This window comes from Oryzias latipes, chromosome 21 (assembly GCF_053564925.1).
Source record: "Oryzias latipes strain Hd-rR chromosome 21, Olatipes_Hd-rR_3.1".
Taxonomy (NCBI): domain Eukaryota; kingdom Metazoa; phylum Chordata; class Actinopteri; order Beloniformes; family Adrianichthyidae; genus Oryzias; species Oryzias latipes.
Window position 1 is genome coordinate 14,451,801 of NC_136257.1, and position 27,775 is coordinate 14,479,575.

The window sequence follows — 27,775 nt, forward strand, 5'->3', positions numbered from 1 at the left end:
CTGCGGAGGATTAGTTCATCTGAGTCACCAGCCTCAGAAATCGCAGGTTAACAGCGGCTCAAATTAGAGAACAGGGGCCTCATTTATAAAACTTTGCGTAGGATTTGCGTCACAAGTGGCGTACGAATGAAACATAGGACGTGCATACGCACAGAAATATTAGGATTTACAAAACCGTGCGCACGGGCATTCTATGGATTTTTCCCTTAATAAATCACAATCCATTCTAAATGTAGCGCAGCTTTTGCGGCTTCATGACACGCCCATAGTTGACCATAAATAGTTAGTGAAACGCCCACAAGTTAATATTCATTAATTGCAAAATCATGGCAAACACAGAGAGGAAATCAAAAAAACGTAACTTCACTCAATGTGAAGTAGAAGTTATCGTCGGCGAGGTGGAAAAGAGGAGAAAAATTTTGTTTGCAGGGCACAGTGTGGGCATTACTAATGCCAAAAAAGCACTTGAGTGGCAAACGGTGGCAGACGCCATGAATGCTGTAGCCTCACAACCTCGGACCGTGGCCGAAATAAAAAAGAAATAGTCGTACATCAAAGTCGAGGCAAAAAAAACGTCTAGCGCTCCATCGCCAAAGTGTGTCTGCCACGGGTGAGGGAAAGGGGACACCGGAGCTGACCCCTCTTGATGAGAGACTGGCGGCAATTATTGGGGAATCCCTATTAAGTGGAGTGGTGACTGAGGCAGAGGGGGACATCGACGCACCAGATGCACCGGGTGACACATTGACGAGAATATCAGTTTTGTACATTATTTCGTTCTGTTAACCATATTATTTATGAGGATAAATTGCACAACATGCCAATATTGCAGAACATATTTCACTTTTCTTTTTGCAAATATGTGATCATTTGAATTTCTGTTGTAATTTTCGTTGAATTTTTTTTGTTTGTTTCACTGCTGATCGATCAAACGGGTGTTCGTGTATGCTGTTAACTGTAGGACTTGCTTTGTGAAGTCTTCATGTTATTTATGAGAGGCAATATTGTCATTGTCACTTTCACATGTTTCTCCCATCTGCCGACGGTGTCGCCATTTCTCATTTCACCCGTTTTTGTGCGTACTCCTGGGTCAGAGCTTGCGTGAAGGACCGCACATTTTCCCGTAAACTTTTCTTTTTATAAATATTAATTATTGCGTAGAGAGTGGCGTACGGCTTCTTTTGTGCGTACGCAACGTTTATAAATGAGGCCCCAGGTCAATGTCACACAGAGTTCTAGCAGCAGCCACATCTCTACAACAACTGTTATAATGAGACTGTGTGAATCAGGCCTTCATGGTAGAATATCTGCTAGGAAACCACTGCTAAAGAAAGGCAACAAGCAGTAGAGCCATGTTTGGGCTAAAGAACACAAGGAATGGACATTAGACCAGTGGAAATCTGTGCTTTGGTCTGATGAGTCCAAATTTGAGATTTTTGGTTCCAACCACCATGTCTTTGTGCGACGCAGAAAAGGTGAACGGATGGACTCTACATGCCTGGTTCCCACCGTGGAGCATGGACGAGGAGGTGTGATGGTGTGGGGGTGTTATCCTGGTGACACTGTTGGGGATTTATTCAAAATTGAAGGCATACTGAACCGGCATGGTCACCACAGCATCTTGCAGCGGCATGCTATTCCATCCGGTTTGCGTTTAGTTAGACCATCATTTTTTTTTCAAGAGGACAATGACCCCAAACACACCTCCAGGCTGTGTAAGGGCTATCTGACTAAGAAGGAGAGTGATGGTGTGCTGCGTCAGATGACCTGACCTCCATAGTCACCGGACCTGAACCCAATCAAGTTTGGGGTGAGCTGGGCCGCAGAGTTAAGGCAAAAGAGCCAACAAGTGCTAAACATCTCTGGGAACCCCTTCAAGACTGTTGGAAGACCATTTCAGGTGACTACCTCTTGAAGCTCATCAAGAGAATGCCAAGAATCTGCAAAGCAGTAATTAAAGCAAAAGGTGGATACTTTGAAGAATCTAGAATATGACATATTTTCAGTTGTTTCACATTTTTTTGTTATGAATATAACTCCACATTTGTTAATTCATAGTTTTGATTCATAGTTTTGATGCCTTGTATAGCGGGCGGCAGTGGCTCAGGCGGTTGAGCGCGTCGTCCAATGATCAAAGGGTCGGCGGTTCAATCCCTGCTCCCCCCAGCCAACTGTCGTTGTGTCTTTGTGGGCAAGACACTTAACCCTCCTTGCCTCCAGTGTGCAAATGTGTATGAATGTCCCAGTGATGGTCAGAGGGGCCATAGGCACGAACTGGCAGCCACGCCTCTGTCAATCTGCCCCAGGGCAGCTGTGGCTACAACAGTAGTTACCATCACCAAGCATGAATGAGGAGTGAATGAATAATGGACACAATGTAAGCGCTTTGAGTGACTTGTAAAGCACAGATAAATCCAATTCATATTTATTATTCTATCTATCTATCTATCTATCTATCTATCTATCTATCTATCTATCTATCTATCTATCTATCTATCTATCTATCTATCTATCTATCTATCTATCTATCTATCTATCTATCTATCTATCTATCTATCTATCTATCTATCTACATGAGAGACAATGAACCACATGTCATTTTTGCCAGACACCGCCCGGCCAAACAAGGTCTGCGGCGGGTGCCGGGGGACCAGATTACACCGATGGGTGGGCTACTGGACTAGAAATGGACAAGGTTCTGTTAGAATGATACTACTCAAGCAATCCCACCCAGAGGGGTTACATGCAGAGAAAGTGGTTTTAATGGATGCTTTGAAATCAACAATCAAGGATAACTGCCAAACAACTGGTAGCCCAATGTCCACAAACAGCAACTCCTATCACAATTTGAGATTGAAGCGGTACAATACAATTGCAATACCACAGGAGAGCCAGAACAGCAGGTCAGAGAGGAGGTTATACCACACTCCCACCCTGAGCTTGGGTACACAGCCCCAACAACTACAGATATGCTGAGCGAGGCAGCAACTGACCTGAAAGACAAGATCATGTCTAGAATGAACACTAGGCAACCCCGACACCAGCTACAACGGTTAAGGGATGTACTGCCTGAAAGTCTCGTGGAAGCTGGGAATGAAGCATTGAGGGCAATTCCTACCACAACAAACACAGAAACCAATGAACTGGTTTACACCTCAGAAACAGTGATTATTGAGATGCTTGGATATAAGAGCAACCATTGGAGAAAACAATACCAACCATGGAAGCAACGGTTAGAGGCCAAAATCAAGGCAACTCGGAGGGATGTGAGTAAACTGACAGAGGCTCAAAGAGGTACAATGAGAAAGCAAGTACCTAAGAGACAGCCAGATGCCCATATCTGAAGCACTGGAAACTGCCAAACAAAGGCTCCTAGCCTTGAGCAGCTGCCTAAAGAGGTACACAAGAGATAATGAAGCCAGACGGATAAACAGGCTCTTCGCAACTCAACTTGCGAAAGTGTACGCTGAGCCGATCAGACCCACCAAGGCAAGAAACTGAACAGTCCTCGAAAAGTATATGGGAGAAAGAAACAGCATATAACAGCAATGCCCAGTGACTGGTCTCTCTGAGAAAAGAACATAGCATAGCAATCTCCCTAAACAGAATCCAGTAACCATCACAGTGGCAGACATCCAAGAAAGAGTCACAGGTATGAAGAACTTGACAGCACCGGGCCCTGACATGATACATGCCTACTGGCTAAAGAAACTCACTGCACTCCATGAGCACCTGGCAGCACAAATGAACCAGCTGCTAAGAGATGTGACTCACCCCGAATGGCTAATGGAAGGGTGAACGATCCTGATCTAGAAGGATCCCTCAAAGGGTGCAGTCCTATCAAACTACCGGCCAATAACCTGTCTCTCCACAACATTGAAGCTTATTTCAGGCATCATTGCAACAAAGATTAATAGGCACATGGATCAATACATGAGGAACACACAGAAGGGCATTGGTAGAGACTCCAGAGGAGCCAAACACCAACTCCTGGTTGACAGAACAGTCGCTTAAGACTGCAGGTCACGACACACCAACCTGTGCACAGCCTGGATTGATTACAAGAAAGCCTATGACTCAATGCCGCACACGTGGATCCCTGAATGCTTGGAGCTGTACAACATCAACAGGACTCTAAGAGCCTTCATAGGAAACCTAATGAAGCTGTGGAAAACCACCCTTGAAGCCAATGGCAAGCCACTTACACAAGTGTCCATCAAATGTGGGATATACCAAGGTGATGCTCTGTCCCCACTGCTGTTCTGCATAGGTCTGAACCGCCTCAGCCAAATAATCAACAAGACAGGCTATGGATACCGACTCAGAAATGGGGCCAACATCAGTCACCTCCTCTATATGGATGACATCAAGCTATATGCTAAGAGCGAGACATTGATTCCCTGATCCACACCACCAGGAACCAGATCCTCCCTATTCCGACCAGCCAGACCAGGAGAGAGGGGGCAGGAGACCCCCGGACCCGGAGCACAAACGGGGAAAACGCAGCCCGAGCGAGAGGGACCGCCCACCCACCCGGCCAGGTGAATAGGAGGAGGCCCCCCTACTCTACTCTGGGTGCTGCTTCTCTATCCACCATTTCTTTGCAGGGGTCTGGGTTCCAGCCTTCTCCTCTGCATTAAGTAACAATACTGTATATTCTCAACACTAACTTATCTAATCATCTGCTCATCTCTGCGCAACCACATTACAATGAAGTGCTGTGCCTTGTTGTTGCTCTGCTACTGTGGTAACATCATCTGACGACCGCCTACAGTGGCCGTTTTGGTTCAGTTGATCTGGTCCTAGCACGGAGCGTATTCAGGCTGAGGAAACTCGGGGCGAATTGCAGCTCAGTCTAAATAGAAAGAACAGAGACCGTCTCGAAAGATAGGTCCGAGAGCAGTTCCTGGTCTGGGAGGAGGGTCCGCTTGGGTGTATTCAGACTGAACAGTTAAGTGAACCAAATGTGTCCAATATAAATACAATACAAATCTGCCTCATAGTTTGGTGCACCTTATACAGTAAATGACATGAGTTCAAAAACAGACCACTTATAGATGATGCGTCCTGTAATCTGGTGAGCCCTGAAGTCTGAAAAATACAGTACAAGTACATATATGCAAGTACCGATGTTTATTTTCTTGTTGTGATTCAGATTGGTGAAAGATGGCCAATACAAGTTTCACTTGTATTTCCTTTTCTTTGTAATGAAAAAATTCCCCCGGCGACAGAGGTATGTTATTTCCATTTCTGTTTGTCCTGTGAAACAAAGAGTTTCTGGAATCTGAGCATAAGTGCATTTGACTGCTTATTTTAGTGTCCTAAATGAATCTGACATATGTGTTTTCCATAGCACTTTTTGATTGCCAAATCTTTCATTTTTTGGTTTTCTTTTACAAAATTTTACACCTCCAAGGATTTTTCTCTGTGTGTGGTACAGCAGATACTGTTCTGGAAAAATGTTTGAAGACACAGACTTGACCCACACTGTTATTCTCATTGGGTGATAGACTGAGAACGAGAGACATTTTGAAGCTTGGACACAACTTTGTACTTAAATTAACACAAAATAATGAATTCTTTAAGTCATTTGTGCGTATTCTATGGGAGTTTGTGCTTTAAAAAGCAACCTCATTTCACAGACTAATATTGATAATTCATTTCAGTCCAGAGTGTGTGTGTGTGTGGGGGTTCCCCTCCCTGATTCATGTCCTACTTCAAAAGAAAAAAAAGACAGAGTGTGTGATTGGGATGCGCCATGACTCCAGTGACAGCATTAGCGTCACCCCCTGTGTCCGGGCGCTATCACCGTGAAGTCTAATATTTTGGTATGTGTGAAAGCAGGCGGCGAATACCTGATAATGCCCTGGCTGACGTAATGCATTATTTCTGTGCTCAGTGGGAAGAGATTGTGCATGGTTATACAGAAGGGATTGTGTAACTGATTACCTAATGTTTGAATCAGCCTCTTACTTTAATTTGCAGGGCAGCCTCTGATCACAGTTGTCCCTCTTTTTGTATATATATGACCCCGCCACAAACAAACTGCATCATTGACTAAGGTTGTATAGGCGTGTGTATTTGACCTTAGAGAAGCTCATTTTTGTTGGTCTCTTAGTATCTTTTTGGTTAACTGATGATTTGTCATCAAAGAAATCACTGCAGTTATGAAGAAATATTTTTTTAATAATATTTTTAATTTTATGCTTCATAGCGATAATCACGTGGTCTAGTTCATACTGTAGCTGTCAGGTTTTGAATAAGCTGGACCCAAATGCAGACTGGAAACAGTTTATTGAAAAGACGATGGAATCTTCAAGAGAGGAAACTGGCAGAAGATCCGGAATACGAAGCTTGACAGCTTGGTTTTGGAGTCTGACTTGGCTTGGGAAGGCTGAGGAAGGTCTTGATTTGCTTGGCTTGGAGTGGCTAGGCTTGGTGTTGTGCTGCTTAGCTTGACTTGGCTTTGCTTGGTTTTGAGCGGCTTGGCTCGGCTTGGACTTGAGCTGCTTGGCTTGGCTTGGCTTTGCTTTGCTTGGACTTGAGCTGCTTGGCTTGGCTTTGCTTTGCTTGGACTTGAGCTGCTTGGCTTGGCTTGGCTTTGCTTTGCTTTGCTTGGACTTGAGCTGCTTGGCTTGGCTTGGCTTTGCTTTGCTTGGATTTGAGCTGCTTGGCTTGGCTTGGCTTTAACCAGCAGGGATCAGTGGTCTTTTCCATAGACGAAAACAGACGAACTGACAATGGCCGGAGGGAGTGAAGGACTTAAAAAGGCAGACTAATTAGATGTAGAACAGGTGCGGGAACCTGAGGCAGGTGTGCGAGGGCGGCCTCGACACCTGACAGTAGCGACCATTGTTAATCTGTTCTGTGTTGCTATCCTCAGTTAGCGTTAAGTGATTCTGTTGTGTTCTGTGTTGTCATTGGTGCTCCAGTCAGTTAGATGAACGAGAATATAGGTGGGGGCGGAGGACCAAGTAAATATAAAGGAGTGTCGTGAGACTGTGTACACAAAGAAATCCAATGAGGAGACAGCGTCAGGGCAAGTCTTCCATTTTGTGCTGTGTTTGGTATGGTTGCGGTCGACAGCAACTATTTAAGCTACTGTACAAATTTGGAAACAGCCGTCTCCGACTTTTCATTGCGTCCAGCCGGACATTACAGTACTAACGTTGGCTGTTTTTGATCACAACTGTCCAATGAACTTCTGAGTGGCGTTTATAGTTTTCAAGCGACATGATTGTCTCCTGCATTTCTTTTTAACATGAACGACATCCTCCTCATACACTTGTGGCATCTGTGAACGCGCACATACAGATGATGCCTTGTGAGGAGGTGGTGTGTTTGTCCACTAAACAAAAGTAACATTAAAAAAGGGGGACAAATTGCATTATCTAGTGCTGCAAGATATCAGATATATAAGGTATATATGTCCAGTAATTTGCTCTATTTTCTAATTGTCCGCTCTGTTTTTAAAATGATTAAAAATGAATTTTTCTTCAGCCAAAGAGGCAAAATCAAGGGTAAAAGAGCCAGGTCGGCTTCTGGGCCTCAGTAGCAGACAGCATGTCAGATAAATATTGCGATTTGATTGGATAGAATCTGGACCAATCAGCTGGCTGTTTTTAGTTGGATGCCATATTGGACATGTTGAGATGCCTGTTCACTGCTGAGCTCCAATTGCACAAATAGAGCTGGAAAAACAACAGCATGACTTTCCACAAGTAAATAATTGTGTGAGCTAATACAGTAGAACTCATAGAAAACATTTTAGGAAGATTTGAATGAGTTTAATCTCAATAGTGAACGTTGGGCTGATCTTGTAGCCAATTCAAAGTTAATGGTAGCTTTAGACTTTACACTATTTCCACGTTTTCTGGCGGGACCACCAATCTTTTTTTGTTTTTTGGAGGATGACCATGGTATTTACATGCATGTTCAACCTCAGAACAAACCAGACAACCTGGGGGGTATTCCAGAAAGCATGTTTAAACTACCCTGACTTTAACTCTGAACTCTGACTGAAATCCGCCTGAACTTGCTTACTCTGGGTATGTGGGTTCCAAAATCCCAGATATGAGTTAGCGTAATTACGCTCGACTTGGTAACCCTGGGTTAATGCACGTGCACAGCAGGTACATAAAGACATTCTCAATGGATCGCTGATTTCCGGAGTCACCATGGAGACACTGCTCCGGACCAGGTTATGTTCAGAGCATGAGTTGCCAGGGGAACTAAGCATACCCTGAAACATACTTCTGTTCTTGGAACCAAAAGCGGTGGTTGTACACTTCTTTAGCCTCAAACTTACCGTGGGAGCTAGCATAACTTGCTTTCTGGAATACCCCCTGCTAGATTTGAGTATATAATAATAATAATAATAATAATAATAATAATAATAATAATAATAATAATAATAATAATAATAATAATAATAATAATAATAATAATAATAATAATAATAATAATAATAATAAAATCAAAGACAAATGTTTAACATGACTATAATATTTCATGTTTTTCAGTCTGGTGCGCAGAGCTGATATTGTGATGAAGTAATTAAAGCCAATGAATAAAAACACATTTATTATACATGCTTGTTTATGCTTAGTGGTATGTGATTATAACTTCTATCATTTTTTTTAAACTTTGTTTTAAAACTCTTAAAAAATGTTATTGTCACAAATACAAAAAGGGAAGGGACAAACTAAAAACTTTAAAAGTAAATAGACCCAACACATTCCTTTGAGTTAAGAACACTACCAAATAAACATCTGTCTTGGACTTAAAAGTTTAAAAAATTTTGATTTTGTAAAGCTTTCGTTCTAAAACAATGGTCCTTTTTGTCACATTGACAGGACTAAATATAACAGTCAGTTATTTCTCAGTGGCAGGACAGACAGATGATTTTTTTTGCTGGTTGGTCAATCAGCTGAGTTGATTGTTGTTTCTAAAGTCTGAGATTGTAACATGAATTTGTGTGTGTAGATCTGTGCGCGCTCTTGTACAGAAAACACTCGTGCAGGTGTGTGTGTGCTGTTTTCCGAAAATAATTTTGATGACAGAAAACATCTCTGCAAGTGTGCAGAACATTTTTGCAGCTGTAAATCTTTTTTTCTTCAAGGACAAATCGGTATTGCAAAAGCACAAAACAATCTTACACTTGCAAATCCGTTTCACAGATGCACAAACTCAGTTTGCAGAACTTCAAGAGCGGACATGTCTTTAGAACTGCAGAATACTTTTCAAATAAAGATACTCCATAAGCTCTTGTAGCAGCACAGCAGGAAAGCCTTAGGATTCACATCGAGGGATTCATCAGTGTGTGGGCAGAGTTCTCTCCCCAACATAAGAGTCTGTGATTACAATCCTTGTGAAGCTTGACTTCTTTTCTGTGCCTTGGAGGCAAATAATGAGCTGAGCCCCAACATCTCAACTGCCCATTGTTTCAAGTCAGATGATGTTCTTATGTTTACTTTTCAGCTCTAATCAAGCCCAGAATCACTCCTCCATCATCTCTCCATTTACACTGGTAATGACTTAAGGCTGGTTTCCACTGGTCCGTCTGCGGTGCGTCTCTGTTGTGTTGCATCTCCGTTGTGTTGCGTTGACACAAAAAATGAAACGGTCATTAAACAATCAGAATGTTTACATGACCTCCGTCATGTCTGTAGTCCATGGGGGTATTCCAGAAAGCATGTTTAAACTACCATGACTTTAACTCTGAACTCTGGCTGAAATCTGCCTGAACTTGCTTACTCTGGGTATGTCGGTTCCAAAACGCCGGATATGAGTTAGCGTAATTACGCTCGACTTGGTAACCCTGGGTTAATGCACATGCACGGCAAGTACATAAAGACATTCTCAATGGATCGCCGATTTCTGGAGTCACCATGAAAACGCATAGAGAAAAAAAGAGAGCGCTATACCTTAATGAGACAGAGTCGGAGATTTTAATGACGGCTTATGAAGATTATACGTCCATCAAAAAAGTAACACAGACGGATCAGCAAATTAAAGTGTTCCTATCAAATAATCCTATCAAAAGGTGGCTACTTTGAAGAACCTACAATATTACATATTTTCAGTTGTTTCACACTTTTTTGTCATGTATATAATTCTACATGTGTTAATTTACAGTTTTGATGCCTTCGGTGTGAATCTACAATTTTCATAGTCATGAAAATAAAGAAAACTCTGAGTGAGAAGGTGTGTCCAAACTTTTGGTCTGTACTGTATGTATCACCTGTGCATCCCAAACGTGCCACATTTGTGCGCTATCAGTAAGGAACCAGTACGTGCACCTTACCAATGACTGGAGTGCTGCATAAAGGGCACTGTACAACAGCATCACCTGTATGTCATAAGTGTGTGTAACTTCTGTAATTCCTTTTCATGATAACTTTTAAGGTAAATGCACGAGCCTCAAGGGAACTGCAAGACACACCTCTGCTCACTTTACGATGCAGCATCTCCTATCTACAAACCTCTATGGGCCTGGACAACCCAAAAACCAGCAGCATCCATACAGGGGTTCATGTGACTAAGGCACAACAGAGACCAGAGAGGCAACGCAAACAATGTAAATTAACTGACGGCCTTGATTGGGATTTCCTCACGCAACGCAACAGAGATGCACCACAGATGGACCAGTGGAAATTTGGGGTTGGACTCAGAAAATACGGGTGTTGTGAAACAGAGTCTGCGTTGAAAAGCATAAGACTGTGATTCTCTCATAAAAAAAAAACATTGAAATGCAGGTTAGATAGTGTTTTTATTCAAGGAGAGAAAAAATTATTCTGCGTCTTTGCAGTTGGAGGAGAGGTTGAGCACATCCTGAAGAAGGGCAGAGTAGTTGACATTTCTTCTTCCCGCTTCAACGGCGCCAACCCTTGCGTTCACTTCAAACTGGAGACAGCAAAGAAACACGTCATTGGACAATTCTGAAGGTAGAAGCAGTTTTAATATCGCACATTGCTGGCTGATGCTCTTCTTTGAATAATGTCCTTTAAAGACATTTACTTTTAAAGTCTGTCTTCACTGTGGGCCACTTAATCATTGAATTCACTAGGAAATTTGCCAGCCTGGCTTGGTCATCATAACACTTCAAAGTAGTGAGGGGTCACTGGATGTTTTAATGTGTTTAAGGGGCAGAGATGTTGAACAGAGGCAGAGCAAGAAACTGAAAATTTAAGGCAGCTGTGACTGACGGCTGGTAGATGGCGAGCAATTAACATCACCCAGTGAGGGCCCTTGGGCATGACCCTTAACAATACTGCCTCCTGAGCGCAGTTCGGCTGCAGCTAACCGCTCCCCAGGGGAGGGGTCAAATGCAGAGAACAAATTTCCCATTGCGGGATAAATACAGTATAATAAAATAAAATAAAACAAAAAAATTAAGTCCAGTAAGAGCACTGCCCACATGATACACACACACAGTCCACACTTTGACCTTGCTGATTCCAGTGGGATCAAAGGTGAATAACTTGAGGGCTCAGGTGTGAGTAAAGGTTAGATTATGAGTGGGCTCAGCATAGTCTCTTAATGGCTAATTTAAGAATTTGTGTTCAACTTTACGAATGAATGTGCCACAATGCAGTGTAATTCTGAGATAGCAAATTGTTGGTTTGCACCAAGTTTTGCTCACAATTAATCATTTTGTAGTCCATTTGACCATTTTATCCACTCGCTTAAATTTGCCTTTGGCTCGCTTATTGTCTGAGTCATCACAGTCTGGCATAAAAGGCAGATTGATTTTCAATTAGGTCTATTTAATAATCTGTGCACACAGTGAAACTACTTACTCTGTCCTCTTGACTGACCCTCATTAAAAAAGTTTTTTCCAATTTCTTCCATTCGTTTCTGCTAATACATTATGAATTATTGCCCCCATTCTCACTTACCCTTAAGATGTCCTCATACTTTACTGGTGAAGCAGGGTGTTCAACCCAGTTAATACCAGCCAGGAAGGCTTGATAGTCAATGCCATCAGCCCCCTCAAACCTAGAACAGTCAAGATACAAGTTACAATCTTAATAGATGGGTATGAGGATACAGCTGTATATAGAGTAGTTCTAGTCAAGGAATTCCAGTACATTTTTGTTCTGCATTCCCTCTCTAAATCATTTGAAAAAGGTAATTATCCACGTTGGTCAACGTCGAGGTGAGCTTGATGTGTGATCAATCAGTACTAAATACATTTCACACCCACAGTGCTGTGCCCATTTCCAATTAAGCCTTTGTCACAAATGCTCTTACAGGTGAATAAAGGCTTTCTGTGGGTGAAACTTGTAATAATTTTGAAAGTACTTGAAATATCAAGGTCATAGACCGCTAGGTGAGACCATAAAGTGAAACTAGGCATGTTGTAGAAAAGTAACATGAAGTACAGTAGGTATAGCATGACGTAAAGATTTCTCATTCGTCTTACACATACTTTAAGATACACTTACAACATGCGTGACAATTGTATGTTCCATTTTCGTTTCCTTTGAGGTGGCCATACAAGCCTCAAGGCAACTGTAGGACTGCTGCTTCCCCGGTAAAGCCTTAGTCATATGCATTCACACAGGGATTGACCCAAACTGGTGATGCGGGTTGTTGGGTTGTCCAGACCCATAGAGGGTAGCAGAGAGGAGATGCTGCATATTAAAGTGAGCAGAAGTGTGTATCGCAGTTTCCTTGAAATGTCCAAAACGCAGAGACTGAGCTGCTCCCTGATAGATCTGCTCCTAGATAGATCTGTGTTTTCAGCAAAGATCAAAGAAAACGTCTGAAAGACCACTGCCTGCAACACCACTAACTCCATCTTCCTTTTTCATTGCTAGAAAATGCGTAGCTCTATAATCAGGAAACATGGACAGTTTCTCCAGGCCTTCTCCAAACATACGTTAAAATTCTTATTTTTCAATCAACCAATAACAAAAATGAAAAACAAACAATTTTTTTGTCTCTGTGAGTGCATAGTGGTATTTGGGTGACTAAGGTGGAGGTTCCAAGCTTGTCTGTGTCCCGTCCCCTGTCTTTCACAGATTAATGACTAAAGCAGTTGCTTGTAGGTGGGTGGTTTTGCTGTCTTTATTTTCATCCGTTACATCCGTTATTTGAATAGCTCTTTTTTCCCCCCATTTGTTTTCATTGTTTGTTTTCATTTTTAGGATTAGGTTTTTTATTTGGATGCACATTTATTGCCTGTCAGTGTGAACTTCTGTACAGTTTGTTGTACAAATATTTTATGAAATCACTTTTTCTGTGGCTGTTTACTTTTGGGATGTGCTTTTATTCCCTGTCTCACATCTTTGGATCACATGAACCAAGCTGTATTTCCCAGCTCTGGTCCTCGAGCCACACTGTTCTGCTTGTTCTCAATGCTACTCTGCTCAATTGCATCTGATTCAGCTCATCATCGACCTTTGAAAGGCTGTTCGATTTAGTAGGGAGGATACTAAAAACGCAGGACTGTGTACCCTGAGGACCAGGACAAGGAAACTGAAATAAGGTTTGTTGAGCTACAGCATCCCAGCACTTACCCATAACTGATCTTGACAATTCTAGTGAAAATGTCAAGGACACATCCCTGTTTGAGTCCCACAATAAAGTATTATTAGTATACTTATTCTATACTAAATGTGAGCCAGTACACTTGAATTTTACTTTTTATATACCATCTATTTATTATAAACTTAAAATGTTCCAATTTAATCTGAAGAAGTATTCATGAAGTATACAGTGGTCCCTTGCTATGACGCAGTTAACTTTCGTTTGTCTTACAGCGCACTGTGGTCTGCATCCTGATTGGCTTTTGACATTGCCAATCAATCTCCTTTGTGCCGTGTCTCCTGTACAGATACGTGCAGCTTTCCAAATGTACATATATCTTCTGTTGTGATCAGATATTTGTTTTCATTCTATAATACTGGATTTATTTTTCTACGAAGGTTCGGACTTTCAGAACATGTGTCGTTTTACTTCGCTGATTTCCCCTATTGCAGGTTCTTTATGGAACCCATCTCCTCCAATAAAAGAGGGAACATTGTATGTCCTGTATGCTCGCTGTACTTATACTCAAGTTTACTAAATAAAATAAACCTCAAGTGTACTAGTATTTGCCAAGAAAACCGATTCAACTTTATTCTGAGTACTGCTTTTATAATTGGTCCTCCCACGACCCCTTATAGTTTGACAGATAAAACTACTGTAGACCTGTAGATTGGAAGAGGATTATATAATGTCTGAAATACTTGATAAAAAAACAGCTGGTCAATTGTGTGTCTAGAGCATTGAAAGGAGTCCTGGTTTTATTTCAGAAAGGTGATGCAGATCGATTCATGGAGATTTGTGGCCTGAGTGTTTGCACATCACAAGCTGCTGGTGTCTTTGTCAAAAATGAACACTTAAAAACTCTCTGAAAATGTGAAAGTAGGTCAGAGCAATATGGATTCTTACTTGGTGAGCAGAGTTCCTAACAGGTTCTCGGAAACAGGGAGATGAACAGATTCACAAATGTTCCACGCCATTTTCCTGGGAATGCGGCCGTTTCTATAGACAGAAAAGGAAAGCTCATAAATCTACTCAAAATGTCAAACTGTTAATTAAATCAGATCACTTTGCAGAAGATGTTGGACAGATGCAGTCGTCAAAAACTTACAGAAGATTAGACCTGAAAGGAAAAAAGGCCAACAATAGACCACACCCAGTCCAAGACTAATTCTACCTTACAGCTTCATTTATTCATCAAGATGTGGATGAACAGAGACCATTAAACATGAGTTAAGAGGAAAAATTAGAGTGTACTTACAAATTACATGTGGATAATTTATCAAAAGTAAAAATGTATATTTAAGCAGTTGGTCTGGAGACACATTAGTGTTGATCTTTGCTGCTATTTGTGTATACTGGAAGTGTTACTCTAAAACTGTTTGTGGTCCATTATTCCTCACTCAAAATAATATTCACAGACTGATAAAACCGACTGATTGATAAAACACCTGCCAGTTGTTGCAGGCGAGCGCATTTCTTCCCAGGGTCAGGTGGGCTGGAGCTCAGAGAAGAAACAGAGAATCCCTACAGCTACATCATGGACTGAACAGACTTCAGCCAGAAGGCTGATTGTTGAGGTTCATGACCGTACAAATTTAAAAAGACAGAAAGATATTTGTTTGGAGAAGTTGAAAGGAAAACTTTTTCAAAGACGAGACCAGCTTTCAAAGTGTTTGGCCAAAAATGCTCAGTGTCTCATTAGTGGACAGCCAGGATTTCAGAACAAAAGGAGGAAAACTGAAAAATAAACTGCATGCATGCACTGCTTTTTGGTATAAATATTTAGAAGGGAGGAAGGACTCCAAAGAAACATGTCCTTCCTAAATGAGGCTTCATTGGTTGAATGTTGAGACAACCAAAACCTGCCACATGCTGCTGTATTGGCTGCTTCACTGTTGGAGATTCCTTCTTCCAGAAGTTCAGAACGTCGTACCAAAAAACCCCAGCAAAGAAGAAGGTGATTTGGGAGTGGAGGGAGGGAGGCAAAATCACATTTAGAGATTCAGCAAAATTTGAATCATAACCTTTACACCATGTTAACTGTACTTATATCAAGATTTAAAAAACACACAAGCCATTGTAAGTTCCCTACAAGAAGTCAGGATTAGTTCCCACGGTAACCAAAACAGATAGAATGGAGAGTTCCTTTAATTAACTGAAGATTCTGGTTTAGTGTCAGCAGAACTAATTGATTCCCCCTTTAGTCTCATTTTTCCAGTTGATATTTTAATGGTGGTCTCAAAGAAGGAGTGCAGAATTGTTTTTATCCTCAGTTGTTTTCCCAGAGCATTGTTGTCATGCCATCTTAATTTAAAGAACAATGTGCAGTAAATGAGGTTGTCAACAGCGCCGTTAACAGATGCGTCAGTGTGGCGCTGCGTGTTCCAGCTGTCCATGCTAGCTAAGCTGCAGACCTCCTGAAAGCACACAGAGAAAAGTAGAACAGAGAGGAACGCAGAGATGAAGGAGGGTGTGTGTGTTTACGTCCTCCAGAACAACATGCTGGTCTTCTGCGTCCATCTGGTTCCACTTTTTCCTTCATGTAAACTTGAATTAAATCCTGCTCTGAGGAACAGCGCCACTGGCCTCATGATTGATTTACAGTTGTGGAGCAATTACCCTGTTTTTGTGTTGGTGAGTGTTCTGTGGTGAAAACATTTATCCTCACACTAAAAGGCACGTGAGTGACGCTGTGTGCACATCACTTACTTGAGTGGGTCCTGTTTGTTAAAGGCTAGGGTCAGGCTTTGGAAGTCATCGTAAAGCTTTCTCCTGAGTGTGTCCTGTGCCACGGCCAACATCAAGGCCACATCATCCTCAGGCTGCTGCTGCTCGGAGAAAGTTCTACCCAGAACCAGCACCTCGTGGTCCACAAGACCACAGTCTAGATCCATCAGCATATTCCTAGGCATAGAAGCACAGAAAGAAATTTGCACAGAAAATCTGAGACAAAACTAAATTATATTCAGTTTCATTTGTATTCAGGTTGCAGATTCTTTCAGTATTTTAATCAGGGATGGGGGATATGGACAAAAAATAAAATGTCCCATTTTTTTCCAGACCAAATTCAGTGTCCAACTTCAATGTTTTTTGTCTCCTTCCTTTTACTCTTTAACAAACATGACAAATGACGGGATATATTTGACTGTTTTATTTCAGGGTCTCTTTTGGAAGTTGGTCTGAATTCAAAGTGCAATGAAATACAAGCTGTCATAGGTTTGTGAGCTGCCGCTAGCTTGAGCATCTCTCAGAGAGCTGCCCTTTATCTTCTTGACAGAAGGCTTCTGTTTCAGGTGTGGAAAAAAATTTGCAGTACTCCCTCTTTTGGTAACAACAGCCTTCACAACAACAGCCTACAGCAAGCTATTTGTAGCGTCAAGTATGAAATCGCAAAACTAAACCAGTTCCATAGAACTGGGACTTAGAACCTGAACACACCATTGTACACTATACGCTCTGTTTAAATCCTGAGATTGGTGTTCCACTTGATTTTTCTCCAATGACAAAGCTATTCTTGGTTGTTTTCCATGCTAACCGCAGGCTTCCTCGTTCAACAAAACACAGGCGGTTAGTGTCTTTGCTCTCACGACTTTGAAGTCAAGATATTAGAATTACCTATTAGGTTTTTTTTTTTTTTTTTTTGTGAGTAAACAGATTTATATTAAAAGGATTAAAGCGCTCATTGTGGTAAATGTGGTAAAGCTTTTCTTATATGAGCAGGGTCATCTGACATTAGTCAGTTCAGTTGTTTAGAAACCTGAATGAAATTTGGCTTTTGGTTAAGCACCTTAAGCACATTTTTATTATTTTTTAGTTCCTGTATTGGCAGGTCTGTTTAGAGCCGATAATACCATTTTTTTCTGACTGACATTAGCAGGCAACTTTTTACAGTTCCTACAATGGAAAAACTGAATCTGAAAAAAAAAAACTTGTTTAATAAAGTTGTCTTACTTTCTGTCTTGCAAGAAAAATAATCCTTTCAAGAAAGTTTTTCAATAGAAAATAGTTTGAGAAAATATGTATTGGCGACTAGAAGTTTTCTATTAAACAAACAAATTCTTTTTCTACCACATTTTGTGTCTTTAAACTCTGATGTGAAGGTTATCTGTTTATCTTTTATGTTAGTAGGTGTCTTCAGCTTCCTTTCATCACTTTGAACTGAGCCATGGATCGTAGATAATCTTAATGTCCAATCTCCTCTTTGTTAATGATGAACACAAACTTAACCCCTTGATGCCTTCATTTATGTCCAGCTATGAAAAAAATACTTTCATGTAGATGCCAAACTAATTTAGTCTTCAAGCTGTAGTGATTTGATGCATCAAGGGGTTAATACAGTTTACCATAATACAGCAGATCTAAGCTGTGCTGACTGTTCTGGACATTTGTTTAAAGGATTTAAAGACCCACACGAATTGTTTTCTTCTTACCTAAAAACAAGTTCCTGAAAGTGGAAAAAAGCCTTTGGTTTGGGATAGAACTGTTCAAACCCCCCTTTTTATGACTGTACCTGAATGACTCATAGGAGATTAGGCCTGTGTTGTTTGGGTCACTGAGAGTCAAAAACTTCTTGATTTCACTTTTTTTATCCTCAGGGATGGACCGCAGCTTGCTGAGGATGTTGCCTGTGTTTGCCTTGGAAAACTTTGGAGGACGACACACAAACATGTGCTCTTAAACCATAAATGGCACTTGAAAAAGATCATTTACGGAGACAAAAACCACAGCTGAGATCGAGCAAAACAAACATTATACCTCCTCTGCATGCTGCTCCATGTACTTCAGCGTGTATTCATCGGCATTCACCAGCATGAAGGTTTGCCCGCTGATATGGAGCTCAGCTCCGACATACAGATCCTGGGCCGTGTAGCGCTCAGACGGTTTGCTCTGGCCTGGCTTCTTCACAACACTACGTCTCAGAAACTTCCCCCCAGGCATACCTGTGAGAGAGATGCAACTCTAAATATGCAGCAAACCATTACTTTATATGACTGAAATCATTTTTTTTTTATCCCAGCATTGCCGTTTACATTTTCTTGGCAGCAGTATGTATCATACAGATGAGACAGGTAAAGAATATTGAGGTTTTCTAAGAAAACTTTTTTTGTACTGGCTCACTCCTTGACATTTCTGTCTCCGTCCAGCTGCACCTCACAGGTTAAACACTGACTGTGATGGGAAGGAGCACAGTTCACTTTAAGAACCAAACAATTGGTTTTCAAATTGCATCTCACTTAAATCTGTTGACTGAACCCTAGTATTGTATGTCATCAACCAACTAAAAGTCTGCCAATTCCGCAGAGTTCTAGAGCTGAACTCCAGAAGTCAGAGCCAGAAACGTGCACTCAAAGTATTTGTGGAGCCGCTGTTCTGCAGACGGTGGTACCTGAGCTCTTCAGTGAGAGTTCGTAAACACTCATGGTACCATCACAGGGGTAGAAGGAGATGACAAATTTCCTTTTTCTTTCATTGCCGTCATCGGTCTTCATCTTGGCGCGGAACTTCAGGACAATGCTGCTAAGGCCAGAAGCATGGAGACACATCCATGGTGAGGGAGGTGGTGGGAGGGGGGTCACCTCACTCGCAGACAGAAACATTTACATGTGTGAAATAATAACAACTGTGACCCATCGCACCTGTCTTTTTCCAAAAAGGATTGCAGATCTTTCCTGGGGCGTCGCAGCTGTATGCCATAACAGGAGCTCAAGGAGTCTTCCTCTGAGCCAAAGCCATTGTAGGGGGGTAAAGTCTTTGGTGGCTTGGGGGTTGGGGGCAATTTGTACTTGACTGGAGTGAAGTCCTCTAAGAGAAAGAAGAGGGATAGAATAAAAAAAATTAACAAAAAATAAACTTTCATGGTTTTATGGTGTTTTGGAGAGCACATAAAACATTTTAAGATCTGTATCTGAAGATATGCCTGCTTTCTCTGATCTCTAAAATTATTCTGAGGCGTTTGAGGTGGGAATGTGAAGTGTTCCTGCCCCCTGGTGTTCACAGAAGGTAGTACATTATGTAAACTGCACTTTAAGAACAGGTCAGGAAGCAATCAATTTGAAATGATAAATATGCATTTATAACCTAATGATTTTTAAGCTTAATGTAAACAATTTTTAGCTTTTGTAGTAATTGAGCATCTCAGCCTCTGGAGCTGCAGGAGCCTCACCTATGCCATATTTGAAACGATAGTGTTGTTTGGTGAACTCATCACAGTCAGCGATGACAACTCTTCTGCCCCACACATTCACTTCCCCACCAATACGAAGGTCACAGTCCTTGTAAAAGTCCTGTTTTACAGCTCCGGTCTGCAGGAAAGGAACAGAGCAAAGACAGGACCAGTCAGTGAGAACAACCTGCATTCAGAGCAACTTCTTGATGTTTCTGACATGCATGAACCTCCTCTGAGGTGCAACAGATACAAGATCTCGTAAGGTTCTGAAAACGGGCTCAGTGATTTTTCTTTTTGTTTGAGTTGTGTTGCATTATTCAGAATAAACAAACATCAACATCTAGAGATTTTCAGCTTAAGATCACTGTTCAAAGCTATTTTCAAGTTGATTTATTATTGTCTGCAAAAGCATTCCAGTGGAATAAAATCAGTTTGATGGCTTCATGATGCAGACACTTCTTGTCATTTTTGCTGTTAAGAGCTAAACAGGAAGTTGTGGGAGGAAACCTGAAAACGTTGGACGGGTTTATTCAGACATTTTACTAAGCTCTAACAAAAATTAGCAGCAAAGACTGCAAAGAATTTAAGGTCAATACCGATTTTCAATTAAACAGCAAACAGCAGTGCTTTTGATTTGTAGAGAGTATGTCTGGGATTTTAAGTGACTCTTCATAAGTTATGTTATTCATATAGCAGAAGTCTAAATTGAGTGTTTGAAATAATCCAAATGCACTATGAAAATGATACCTGACTTCCATAGGTCACCGTAGATGGTCACCTGCTCTGGATTTAGTTTCTTCTTTCCACAGTCGCCCAATTACATCCTCAATACAGAGGAATATACTTAAAACTCTTTGACTTGTTTGTTTTAATGACTTTGATCCAGGCCATGTTATAATACAGTAAAGAGAATTTAGAATTATTCAGATGATCTAAAATTATTTAGAAAAAAGGAATCTTAAATAATTTGCGGTGAATTGATTGCGGTGAATTGATTGTGGTTTGCTTTATGTGATCAAGTTAGATATTTCTTGTGTTCTTTGTGTGGCGTCTTGAGATGACAAAAGTGTTGAACTGGGGCTTTGTAAAAGAATTTGACTCAAATTTCATTTTTTTGTTAACTTTAAAAATAATGTCTGCTTTTTTGTTGAGTTTTATACAGCTGTATTGAGCTGGGAGAATTTCACTCCTCATAAAACAGAATTTGATGGATTTTGTGGAAAAAAAGGAAGATAGTCAAGAGCTCTCCCACTTTCGGCCTAAAATACATTAATGTGAGAAGAAGAGAGACATTCAGCAGTAATATTTGACCGTGAAACAACTCATCATTTCTTCATACCTTTAGATATGTTTTCAATTGAATTGAAATATACTGTTTTCTCCGGGAACTCTGGCTTCCTAAAACAGCCAAAAAACATGCTTCAAAGGTTAATAGGTGATTTCTAAAAAAAAGTGTCACATAGGTGTGAATTTGTGTTTCGTTGCGTGATTCTGTGATAAACAGTGGCACCCTGCTTTTCTCAAACAGTTGCCGGGATAGGCTCCAGCAACCATGTTCCTCTATAGGGGACAAAATGGGAGAATGAATGGAAAGATAGATGTATGGAGGGAGATATGGATGGGAGGCTGGATGGAGGGATGGATGGATGAATGTAATGATGGATGGATGCAGAGAAGTGTGGATGGATAGAGAGATGGATGAACGGATAGATCAATGGCTTGATGGATGGATGGATGGATGGATGGATGGATGGATGGATGAATGTAATGATGGATGGAGGGAGATATGGATGAATGAAATGATGGAAGGATGCACGGAAGAGTGGATGGATAGAGGGTTGGATGGATAGAGGGATGGATGGATGGATGAATGAATAGATCAATGGCTGGATGGATGGTGAGTGAATGAAATGATGGAAGGATTCATGGAAGTGTGGATGGATAGAGGGATGGATGCATATATAAATAGATTGAAGGCTGGATGGATGGGTGAGTGGATGGATGGATGGATGAATGGATGAATATAATGGTGGGTTGATGCATGGAAGGGTAGATGGATGGATAAATAGCTGGAGGGATGGATGAAGGGATAGATGGTAGATCGAAGGCTGGATGGATGGTGAGTGGATGGACGGATGGATGGATGAATGCAATGATGGATAAATGGATGGAGATAAATATTGTATTAACCAGTGAAATTGAGAAGTTTAAGTTAGCAGTAGAATAATATCTTGTGTGGAGGACAACAACTCTTTAAGATCCCTTGCTGACAGCTCCGAAAACATCCCATTGTTTGTATTTAAACGCTCGATTTAAGGCAGACCTACTTTGAGCCTATCCGCCATGAAGCGATTCCCCAGACCATCTGAGCCCAAAACGTTGAGCAATATGGATTCTGTGTCTCCTCCCAGCTGGTCAACCTGAGCAGGAAGACTCTGCCACCAGACATTAAACAAATTAGATGAATCAAACACAGAACATATCACAAACAGCTGCTCTTCATCACGCATCTTCATCTTTTTATCACCTTGGGTAGTTTTCTGCGCTGCAGGAATTTGACAGCAGATTTATTTCCCGCCTTTGCGGACGTCACCTCATGGATCTGAATGGTGTCATCAAACAGGAAGTAGTGCAGAATGAGTTCTCGTGGCTTTGCAGAAGGGTTTTCTTGGTCATTCCAGAAGCAGTAAAAGCGAAGCACTTGGCGGTCATAATCCAGGAACTGCCTCAGCTTGTTGTTTTTCTCATAAGGCGGAATTGGGTTTGTATTCTTCTCAAACTGAAAAATATTTGAAAAACAATACCATGTAAGGGAAAAAAACAAATCAAAAGCAACTTTTAGTGTTTTGACCAAGATCAAGAACTCAGAAAAAAGATCTAAAGATGGATTTCTAGAGAGCTTAGTTTGACAGTAATGACGGATGTTAGTCCCTGTGTTGATATTAACTGTATTGTTTATGTCGCTGCATGGTGGTTCACCTGTTGCCGCTGTCTGCTGTATGGATCATCTGGAACTGGAGCAGGATCATTCAGCTGCACCCCAAGTCTGGTGAGGAAGTTCCTCGTGAAGGTGTCACAGTTGGTCAGGGTGAAGGTCCGAGAGTAGAACACCACCTGCTGGTTGATGTTGAAATGGAACACCTTGTAGTATTGGTCATCATTTGGAGGAGGGAGGGGAATGCGATGGCGATAAATGAGTGTGCCTGCAATGCGACAAACGCAGAGGAGCTCATGTTATTTCAGCGTATCATTGAGGCTGTTTCATTTCAAATCTGATCCACCAGACACCACAGACACCTTGAGGGATGCCGCTGTTCTTGCACACTGGCTCCACCACCTTGATGGTATCATCCTCTGGATAGAAGTAGACTTTACACTTTCTAATCTGGTAGGGCTCCTTCTCCTGAAAGTAAGCCTCAAAGCAAAGAACCTATAGAGACACACGAATGGACAAATGTTGAAAATAATCAGGTTTTGTCACAGAGAACCATAAACGTCTTATTAATCTACCTGTTTGTCAAAGGCCAACCATGACGGGACGTGACTGCCATCTACTTTGGGATACACAGAATGTGCTGCTTTTATCTTCTGGCCTGGTAAAGGCTCTCCTCCAATCCCTGGCTTCTCCAGCCCCACCAGCTTGGGCAAACCCTCAACAAGGGCAAAGTGTTGGGATTTGTGGAACCTCTCCCTCCCCAGCTGCGTAATGCAACAAAACAAATCATTTCTTAACATCCATCACAAAAGCAGCAGAGCTGGAGGACAAAAATAGTGAGGAGTTTGAATTCTGAAGAGAAATGTGACGGATTGCAGTATTTTATATACAACCCCATGTAATCACCTCACAAAATGCATGGCATTTAGCAAACCCTGTTCACTGTTACATCATTTAATAATTACTTCTTAATTCAATTCACTCCAGTTCATTATGTTGCTGCACTTCTCTGTTCTTGTCATGAAAATTGATTTGAAACACGGAAGCTGACGTCAGAAACAGCAGAAAATCAGATACAATATATTTATGCGTTAACCAAGAAAATGTGAATAATTGTTGTTCACTTCTGTGACTTAACAATGAGCCTTAACCTTAAAGACCCACTCCACTAACTTAAAACAGATAAACATTTTGTGTTTTTCTGGCATTTTGCTGATAATTGAAGACAAATATACAGAAAATTGAGCTTAAAATTACATTTCTGAGTTTTTCTTTATTCAAATAGTTGTGCATCAGGACCAAACAAAAAATGCAGTTTCAAAAAAGACTATATTTGCGTTATAGAATACGCTGAGCGAGCCACAAGCTCCCTGCTCCGCTCCATTCTGATCCACTTTTAGACAAATAGATCCATGCACATTTTTGTTTTCCTTGTCTCAGCTGCAGTCTGGCTCTAAACTGTACGGCTGATAACTTCAACATTGCTCGCCATTTTTGTTGCACCACTAATGTTAAGTTGGGGTTGTGAGGGGCCTTTAAGCTAGTGGGAAAGTATGTAAACTGAGAGCTCTCAACAATGAGGAGGGTAAGGTGGGCTGGGTTACTCCAACTGTCCCAGACATACGTTTTTAATGAACTCCCTGTAAACTTTATTAAACAATAACAATGTTTTTTATTTTGGCTAAAAACAGCATAATCATAATTAATCACTAGGAATGCTCTTACAATAGATCGAAAGATGATCGGAGTGGGACTTTAAAATTGTATGGACAGCACCAACACATTTCCTAAAAGAAGTATAATTTAGAAGTACAAGTACCTGAATATTGAGAAAGAAAAAGACTAGTGACTCCACTACATCTCTACAAAGGTGCACAGCTTGCTCCCCCGTTGACAGCCACCTTAACGTGGTGGGGGAGTTTGAGAGCTCGAGTGATCCCAGGAGCTAGGCTGTCTGGGGCTTAAGACCCTGATAGGGTCTCTCATGGCAGACAGGTCCTGGGTGACGGGTCAGACATAGAGCGGTTCAGAAGCCCCTGATGAAGAGTAATACCAAGGAGTCAATTACATCGCCCGGATTGGTGTCACCGGGGCCCCACTCTGGAGCCAAGCCTGGGGTTGGGGCTCGTAGGCGAGCGCCTGGTGACCGGGGCTCTTCCCACGGACCCCGGTCGGGCTCAGCCCAAAGGAGCAAAATGGGACCACTCTCCCATGTGCCCACCACCCGTAGGAGACCTCAAAAGGGGCCGGTGCAATGTTGCTTGGGTGGCAGTCAAAGGCGGGTGCCTCGGCGGCCCAAACCCCCGTCATGGAACTTGGCTTTTGGGACATGGAACGTCACCTCTCTGGGAGGGAAGGAGCCGGAGCTTGTGGGAGAGGTTGACAGGTACCATCAAGATATAGTAAGGCTCACCTCCATACATAGCATGGGCTCTGAAACTCAGTCCTTAGAGAGGGGTTGGACTGTCTACCACTCTGGAGTTGCTCATGGTGAGAGGCGGCGGGCTGCTGTGGGCTTACTCGTGAGTCCCCATCTCAGCCGCCAAGTGTTGGAGTTCACCCTAGTGGACGAGAGGGTCATGTCCTCCACCTTCGGGTGGGGGACAGGTCTCTGACTGTGGTTTGGGCTTACGTGCCGAACAGCAGTTTAGAGAGCCCGGCCTTGTGTCCAGTACCCCTCTCGAAGGGGTACCCCAATGGGGGACTCTATTGTCCTCCTGGGGGCCTTCAATGCCCACGTGGGCAATAACAGTGTGACCTGGAGGGCAAGATTGGTAGGAATGGTCTCCCTTATCTTAACCCGACCGGTGTTTAGCTATTGGACTTCTGTGCTCGTAAGTTTGTCCATAACAAACACCATGTTGGAGCACAAGGGTGTCCATCAATACACGTGGCATCAGAACACCCTAGGCAGGAGGTCAATTATCGACTTTGTAGTTGTATCAGGAGATACAAGACCTTTGGCCTCGTGTCTTGGACACTTGGGTAAAGAGAGGGGCAGAGCTGTCAACCGATCACTACCTGGTGTTGAGTTGGATTCGCTGGCGGGGAAGGAGGCCGCAAAGACTTGGGAGACCCAAACGCACTGTGAGGGACTGCTGGGAACATCTGGCTGAGCCCTCCGTTAGTGAAGTCTTTTACTCCCACATCCGGGAGAACCTCAAACAGATACCGAGGGAGGTTGAGGACATTGAGTCCGAGTGGACCAAGTTTTCCACTTCCATTGTCTCTGCCGCTGCTCGAAGCTGTGGTCGCAAGGTCTCTGGTGCCGGTGCGGCGGCAACCCCCGAACCCGTGGTGGACACCGGAAGTAAGGGATGCCGTCAAGCTGAAGAAAGAGTCATACCAAGCCTGGCTGGCTGGTGCACAGCTTGACATGCATACCCAGCACCACAGTGAAGGATGATCCTGCCTGATCTTGAACCAGCAACCTTCCAGAGGTCCACATAATTAACCCTTTAATCACCGCTAGTTTGTCAAAACTACTATAATCATCTTTTCTTTAGCTGTTTTTGAAAATTCATATTTTAAAATGATACAAGTTCCCTTCAGTTTCAATGTAACTGAACAAAATTTTAAAAAATAAATGTTTTAACCAAGAAAATCTTTTTTTAATGTATTAATCCAACCATTATCACACAGGAAGGTCATAAAAAGCCAGCTCTTGTTGACCAACTGCGTTGTGTGAGTAAGAGGTCAACACATGTGTCCATTGTAATGTAAACACACATGTATCTCCATGAGTCCTTTCTTTCCTATGGCATGGAGAGCCTCCAAACAAAAAACTATGACCCAGTAGGACTTTGACTTTTCCTAATCGTGTGTATATTTTGTTCTCACGTTGTTTTATCATTTTAATTTTTTTTAAATGCAATAGAGATCTGAGTATTTATACCCCGATTGACCGTAGCAGTCAAATTGGTTCCATGTTTTTTTTTTACAGGGGGTTTCAGATTTCACAACATTTTCTTAATTTTTTCTCCTAGCTTTTTGTTTGTTTGTTTATGCTCTCTGAAACCAACATAGTTTTCTTTTTAACCCAAGAGAAACAAAAGTGAAAAATAATAAAAAGACAGGGGATGCCATGAACTGGAGAAGGCCTGATAAGATGAATATTAGGCTGCAATATTTTGGTAACAGTGGAATTACATCTTTTCATTTAGCATCCTGGTGTGTTTTTACTTATTACTACCTCTTATAAGTATCATAATCCAGATTGTATACAAATAACGCCAAGCGGTCAACATGACTGCCTTGGTCGTCAGTAGTACTGTAGTGGAATTCCTTAACCGAGTGCTTAACCATCGCGTTTGACTCTGAAGTCGAGCCAAAACTTTCAGACATGAATCCACTTACATGAAGATCGAATGAATTTCCGGGTAGAAACGGTAAAGACGACATGACGACGACAGGAACGAAGCGCTTTTCTTTCTAGAAGCTGCGGTGGGCAGAAGCCTGCTGTCCGTTGTTGCCGGTTGCTATGGAAACGTCAACTGTTGCTATGGCTCATAACGAACGTGTATGGTATATTTAAATGCGCACAAAAACAAAACAAAAACTAAAAGATAAAGGAAAGAAAGAAAACTGACGTTAAAGATCCATTCATGTATTGATTTTCTAAACCAGTTTTGGTCCCTTCCGGGGTCAGGGGGCTGCCGGAGCATAACGCCGCCACTCGTGGGCGAAGGCAGGGGACATCCTGGACAGGGCGCTAGTCTGTGCAGAGCCAGTTTAAGTTCCACACTAACCTTGTTTTGAGCCACTGTAAAAAAATGTTCACATTGGTAATTTGTAAAGATTCTGCTGTTTAAAAAAAACAAAACGTGTTATTTTCTAGGGCTTACAGATAAGCCTCCGCTGATATCCCATCATTCCATTGTTTACACTCTCTCTTCCACTAGCTTACAACCCCTCACAGTCCCAAGCTAACATTACCAGTGCAATCAAAATGGCGAGCAATATTGGAGCTATTCAGCCATCACATTCCAACTCAGACGAGGAAAACAAAAACGTCCATGGATGCATTTGTCTTCAGGTGGATGCATCGGAATGAAGCAGAGCAGGGAGCTGATGGCTAGCCTTTCTACCTAATATTCTCTCTATCAAACATTTTTTCATCAGCTCCTTATTCACAACAA

The 27,775-nt window shown here is 41.9% G+C and overlaps 1 protein-coding gene across 2 annotated transcripts; it reads right to left on the reverse strand.

Moving 5' to 3' along the window:
• Nucleotides 1-10,752: 10,752 nt before the first annotated feature.
• On the reverse strand, nt 10,753-27,630 carry efhc2 (EF-hand domain (C-terminal) containing 2). 2 transcript variants are annotated; one of them, XM_011489499.4, is made up of 15 exons: nt 26,994-27,630; nt 23,213-23,401; nt 23,000-23,132; nt 22,682-22,905; nt 22,230-22,481; nt 22,030-22,137; nt 19,700-19,838; nt 19,173-19,338; nt 18,923-19,050; nt 18,292-18,476; nt 18,047-18,180; nt 16,246-16,440; nt 14,443-14,535; nt 11,901-12,000; nt 10,753-10,905 (listed from the first exon to the last, which is right to left on the reverse strand). In XM_011489499.4, the coding sequence occupies exons 1-15, from the start codon at nt 27,036-27,038 to the stop codon at nt 10,792-10,794; spliced, it is 2,205 nt and encodes a 734-aa protein (XP_011487801.1). In that variant the 5' UTR covers nt 27,039-27,630; the 3' UTR covers nt 10,753-10,791. The 2 variants fall into 2 exon arrangements, with proteins under 2 accessions (XP_011487801.1, XP_004081684.1); XM_004081636.5 differs by having other exon boundaries at nt 18,923-19,053.
• Nucleotides 27,631-27,775: the final 145 nt, after the last annotated feature.

Coding starts and splice junctions, on each gene's coding strand:
- efhc2 (XM_004081636.5), bottom strand. CDS start 27,038: ATGTCGTCTTTACCGTTTCTACCCGGAAATTCATTCGATCTTCAT. Junction 23,402..26,993: donor GAAATTCATTCGATCTTCAT/GTAAGTGGATTC, acceptor TGCATTACGCAG/CTGGGGAGGGAGAGGTTCCA. Junction 22,906..22,999: donor GAACAGCGGCATCCCTCAAG/GTGTCTGTGGTG, acceptor GTCGCATTGCAG/GCACACTCATTTATCGCCAT.